A 6,008-nucleotide genomic window follows, 5' to 3' on the forward strand; every position below is an offset into this window, starting at 1 on the left:
CATATTCAGGGACAAGGGTCAAGAGGGAACCACAGCCATGTCTAGTCACTATGTTCTAGGATGTGGGTTTAGCCTGGGAGCCTCGCCTCCACTGCTGCTCTGCTCCTGCCCCGACTTTAGGGAGGTGACCAGCATCTGATGGCCTTGGCGCTGCATGGAGGCGCACCGCACCGGGAGCTGCAGGATGGCTCTCCCAGCCCCCACCCCAGGTGTGCGGTGCCTCGCCCTGGGGGTGGAGTTGGGGGCGCAGGCTCCGGCTGTGCTCCCTGCCTGTGCAGACTCCACACACCTGGCCACCCCACGGACTTCATTAAAGCCGCGCCTGTGGGACCAGGGCGGGCTGAGGAGTGCGAGCCTGGGCCATGGAACCTAAGGAGAAGCTCTGCAGAAAAATGCGCGGTGAGCATGCATGGGGGTTGGCCTTGGTGAGCCCCGTGAGGTCTGCGGGTCACTCGGCCAGCCTGAAGAGCATGTGTAGGTCTGTGGGAGGTAATGGGAAAGAAAGGTCACCTCACTGCATCCTTCTGTTGAGGGATCGATCGTCGCCGATAAAGCTCGTCCTAGGTACTGCTCTAATCTAGGTTCTCACAACCTTTGCCCTTTTCCCACTAGAGTACATTAGTAGAATAAGGTCCAAGTTTGTTGAGTGCCTATTTCGTACCATGCTTGTTACTGTGCTAATGTTAATTACTGTCGTGAACCTTATTTGTCCCAGAGACCCTCGACACCATTACTCCTTCACCCTCTGGCTGCACCTCCTCCAACCTCTCTGAAAGAGTTCTAAAAAAAATTTAGAAGCATCTGGAAAAAGCTCCTGGGCCTGGACTTGTCCCAGCTTTATATATTAGAAAGTTTTGTTGTTGTTGTTGTTAGAGGAAATATCAAAGGCTTCACTTAGCATTTACTTGCACATTTTCTGGTTTCCTTGGAAAAAAACAGCAAGTCCTGAGGTGAATTTTCTTTTGGTATGATTACATGAAGTAAAGAAGGGGAGTGTTTAGATTCCAGGAGGTGGCTGAGGGCAGTCTGAGCCACTGAACCCCATCTCTGTGTGATCTTGGGTTGATTATTCTGCAAGCCTACCCCCATTTCTTCACCTGTGGGGAAGTACCTGAGAGGGGAATAGGGGTCACATGGGTACTGTGCTCCTGTTCCGATTCCCGGCGAGCCCATCGGTAAAGGTTGCCCTGGAGTTGGAGAGGGTGAGCTTCGCAGCTGGTTGGAGGGGTTTTCCTTCCAGATGGGCTCTTTTCCTCACCTGCAGAGGATGTGGACTGGGTGGAAGGAGAGGAGGGAGGAACCGGAGTACGTGGATTGATGGCTAGGAGGGGAGAGGGAGTAGGGAAGGTGAAGGCGTCCTCCTTCCTGTCATTCTCTGATGGCCTCTGGCCATGCCCCTGCTGTAGAGACCCAGAGTCCTGCTTGATGTCCTCTGCAGGCCACAGTGCCTAGCTTCCCTTCCGTAACAAGAGCTAGTCCGAGGAAAGCCAGAATGGTGGTCTGTCTGCTTCTGTCTTCCTATTCGCCTCTCCCCAACAATTATCTATTAGAAATATCAAACAAATGCTTGTCCCCTGAGCTTGCACCTTTGGTGTCTGGGGGAATTTGAGAAAATGTGTCCTCAGCTTTCCACTGTTCTCACACGAAGAACCTGCAAAGGTTCTATCGTTGTTTACATTTGGGTTATCTAATCCAGTGACTCTCAACTTGTGGATCATTTGAAGACATCAAATGACCCTTTCACAATCATGGCCTAAGACGATGAGAAAACACAGATATTTACTCATGACTCATAACCGTGGCAAAATTACAGTTATGAAGTAGCAACAAAAATAATCGTATGGTTGGGGGTCACCACAACATGAGGAACTGTATTAAAGGGCCTGAGCATTGGGAAGGTTGAGAACTTATCTGATCCATCCTCCTGACTGCCCAGTTAGGAAGGGAAGCCTGTGATCCAGGCCTCATTTGGTAGACAGGCAAAGGAACATTTGGGTTCTAACAACAAATCAGCATGGGGAGGAAAGGGATTCTACCACCTGGTGCTGGGGCGAGTGGCTGCTGCTCTCCACAGGCCAAGAAGCTGGTGACAAGCCCAGGACTGCTGCGCTGGAGACAGAGGGACCACTGCAGGATTGTGCCCCACCTATCCAAGTCGACCAAGACAATCGGTCCTCACTACCCAGGACTGGCTTGGGAAAGAGGCCACTGTCAAAGACCTCTGGGGATTTAACTGATGCTGACACCGGCGGCAGAATGCACAAAACCCCCAGACCAGCTGCATGTAGTCCCAGACCCCAGGACAAAGGTTCTTCCCTACCAGACAAAAAGGTAGAGCCAGTGAAGCCATCTGTTTCTGCAGTCCCCGGTAAGCCCAGAAACCTGAACACCACGGGTTTGGCATTAATATCTTTCATAATGTCTCTCAGTATGTGCTGGTCACAAATCTATGCTCTCTGAGTCAGGCCAAGACCCTAGTCCCCCCAACTCGACAGAGGTGGACCTGAAGAAAGAATCCCTAGAAGTGACCTGTCAATTTCGGAAGAAGACTCGAACTCTGTACCGCTCAGGTTAGTCCCCAAAGGTGAAGGAAACTGTAAGATCTGTGCAAACAATATGGCCCAAGGAGATGCTGGAGTGTGGTTAGTCACTTTGCCCTGAATGTTTCTTTTTATTCATGGCAGTGCCTTCACTTCTGACCCCTGAAGGGTAGATCAGGTAGGCTGTCTTAGACCAGAATAGAAGATTCAGAAATGTATAGATCACACTATGCATGAAAGGAGGCCTGACTCTTGGGCTTAGGTCAATGGCCTTATCTGCTGTGGATGCACAAATAATATCTCCTTTCTTCTCTCCTGCTATCATGTCGGACCTCCTCCATTGAGTCTCTTCTTTTTGCAGACCAGCTGGAAGAACTGGAACGGATATTCCAGGAAGACCACTATCCTGATAGTGACAAACGTCATGAGATTGCCCAGATGGTGGGGGTGACCCCCCAACGTATCATGGTAAAGGGGGCTGGTTAATTGGTCAGAAGAGTAATCTGGAAGCTGCTGGCTAGAACTCTCTAGGAAAAGCCATGTGCTCAGCGTCAGCTGAGATAGAGGCTGAAGTTAGTCTCAGATGCAAGGGTGTCCCAAGTGTTCCATGGGCCACAGCTTTAACCAATTAAAAGAGGAAGGAAGACAATACAGGGATCTCTTTATACTTCTGAGCTAAGAGGTAGCCAAAACCCAGGAAAGTCTCCTCCACAGTCATGCCCAAGTCTTTGTCTCTGCCAGCATTCTCAAGCTCAGATGCCCTTTCTCTATCCCTAGGTGTGGTTTCAGAACCGTAGGGCAAAGTGGCGAAAAGTAGAGAAACTAAACGAGAAGGAAAGTAAGAACGGTCCTGCAGCCCAGAGTGCTGACAGCGGCCAGTGCAGGTGAGAACAGCCTCTGGTGGTTGTGTGTCCACACCAAGCAGAAGTGGAGTCTGCACAGGAGTCCCGGGGTCTTGAAGGAGAATGTTAGGCATGGGGGGTGAGAGCTTGAGAGATTGACTGATCCTTTAAGGGATCTGGGCTGGAGACAAGGAGTTGTAGGTGCCTTGTAAGTGGCTCTTTCCTTGCACCAAATCTGAGCTCTATATTTAATAGCTACAAGATACAGTCATCTTCTTTCTGCCTCCAGATCTGCATCAGAGTTCCTAGATCCTATGCCTACAGACCTAGAACCTGGCCCTGTTCCTCCAGAGCACATTCTGGATGCTTTTCCTGGTAAGATCCCCCTTATGGAAAGGGTTTGGGGTAGGACAGTTGAAACAAAGTCTTCACTCCCTAGAGGTGGCAGTGATCACTGATCTCCAGGGTTTTGAACCAGGGAGCCCTGTGCACTGATTGCATTGTCTGCCATTTAGCAGTGACACAGCTACCTCTTCGTCCCCATCTTATGCTGAGTGCCCTTGTTTCCTAGAGCCCCCCATGCTACTGACTTCTGACCAGACTCTGACCCCCTCTCAGCACAATGAGGGTACTGAGAGGGGGGCAGTGACTCCACCACTCCTCAGTCCCCCACCTATTCGAAGGACGAACCTTCCCCTTCCTCTGGGTCCCGTTCAAACTCACGTGCTGCCTCCATTGAGAGACGTTCCTGGCAGCAACAGTATATACAAGGACAAGCCCTGTGGGTCCTGGGGCACAAGGTATGAGACCTGAGTTCATTTATAACCTTGGAGAGAAGGAATGGAGGTGTGGAGATAGAAGGGCTAAATGGGTTAGGAAGTGGGTTATCATTGTTTCTCAGCCTTTTGGCTAAGATTAAGTGTAGGAAGTGGCTTATGTGATGGGGAATGAAACTATGTGTGAGTTTGGGTAGGAGTGATCTAGCACTTGTAGCAGTAGAAGTGAAGCAGGGGGTGGGAAGATAAAAAGGCAGATGTGCTGTCCGAGGTTTGATGCTGACACAGAGATGGAGAAAAGAGTTACAAGGGAATGGTCTTTTCACTGTCTGGTGGGAATGAGGTCACTGTTACATCTCATTAAATACTCCTCTTTCCTCCACAGTACTGCCTCACCACCCACCTACTCAAATTTGGAAGACCTGGGGCCTCAGGATTACCAAGCAAGCAGCCAGATGGGTTCATTCCAGCTCTCCCAGGCTCCACAGCCTCCCCCTTTCCCACCCCTTCAGTCCCAGTTTCCATATCTGCCCCCCTTCCCTTTCCCCATCCCAAGCTCCCTGCCATTTCTACCGCCAGAAGATTCTCTGTTTTCATTTCCTTTTGGCCTCGGTGGGGATTCATCACAGGATTATTGCCCAGGGCCCCCACCAAGCCAGATCTTGCTGCAGCCACCTGCTGGAAACATGGGTGAGTTTGGGCTAGAAAGAAAAATAAGCCCTTTTTACTTGAAGGTGAGAAAGGATAGGACACCTCCTTATCTAGAAGGCAGATCTGAATGGTGAGCAAGCCTCATGCTTGCTGTTGATTATAGCTATTCCAAAACTTCTGTTGGCCTGGCATTGGAGCCCTAGCTTTATATTGCTGAGGGATTTGGTGACCACTAGAAACAGTGAACAAAAGGACCTTGCATAGAATTGGTAGCAAATAATTATGCCAAACTACGTGGACTTCTGACACCCCAAAGCCCTCCATCTCCTGCATGAAAGAGTTCTATAAGGAGAAAGGAAAGAATTTCCAGGTACTCCCTGGTTTCCTTGGTGCCTCTCTAAGCCAGCACTTGGCCTTGACATGTCGTCTACTAAGTCACAGTTGCTAAAACACACAGTACCTGTAATCCAGGAGCCTGTCTGATCCTAGGGGGAGAGATAGTGTTAATGTTTTACTCAGACTTCCACTAGGAACCTAAGCCATGGTCCTGAGGAAGGAGAAAGAATAAATTATTCCACAATTTATTCAGTGGTATTCGATGTTCTTTAACCTGTCCAATAATTCCCATGTTCTTTGACTCCATAGGTACAGGACCTTGGAGCAGCCATTGTTTGCCAGAACCTCCCTTCCCTCGCCCATACTACCCACAGGCCCTAGGACATCTCCCAGGGGCAGAGGGTTACTTTCCTGACCTGTTTCCAACTCCATGTGCTCAGACTATGAACAAGCAGCCTTCATTAGGCCTCAATGGGCTTCCTGAAAGCACTGGACCAGCTGCAGGGTCCTCACTAAGTAAAATGGCAGATAAGCAGACTACCTCTTCCCTTGAGCAGCCCTCACCAGAGGAGGTCAGAGACAAAACTAAGGATAGCCATGCTGCTGGGCCTAAAGAGTAAACAGAAGGTCTTATTGCAGGCCTGGGGTGGGAGTCGGGGAAGAACAGCACTGAAATATTTGAAAGGCTATGGACTGGCCGGGTATGGAGGTCTAAGGTTTTTCCAGCCTGGGTTTAGACAAGCAAGAGAGCTGGCATCACCTGTTCTCCTTTCTCCCTTAGGTGCTTGGAAAAAAGAGGATCATGCTACTCTAAAAGTAACAAATGGTATTACTTCCAACCTAGAGTGTATGCAATAAAATAG

General features: G+C 49.8%; 1 protein-coding gene across 1 annotated transcript; it reads left to right on the forward strand.

The window, feature by feature from the left end:
* Positions 1 to 362: 362 nt before the first annotated feature.
* NOBOX (NOBOX oogenesis homeobox) lies at positions 363 to 5,765 on the forward strand (the record flags this gene model as incomplete). Its single annotated transcript, XM_080932212.1, has 9 exons — positions 363 to 399; positions 2,075 to 2,368; positions 2,466 to 2,570; positions 2,902 to 3,008; positions 3,318 to 3,424; positions 3,672 to 3,757; positions 3,954 to 4,182; positions 4,544 to 4,848; positions 5,455 to 5,765. The coding sequence occupies 9 exons, from the start codon at positions 363 to 365 to the stop codon at positions 5,763 to 5,765; spliced, it is 1,581 nt and encodes a 526-aa protein (XP_080788338.1).
* Positions 5,766 to 6,008: the final 243 nt, after the last annotated feature.

Source organism: Micromys minutus (assembly GCF_963924665.1).
Source record: "Micromys minutus genome assembly, chromosome: 18".
NCBI lineage: Eukaryota > Metazoa > Chordata > Mammalia > Rodentia > Muridae > Micromys > Micromys minutus.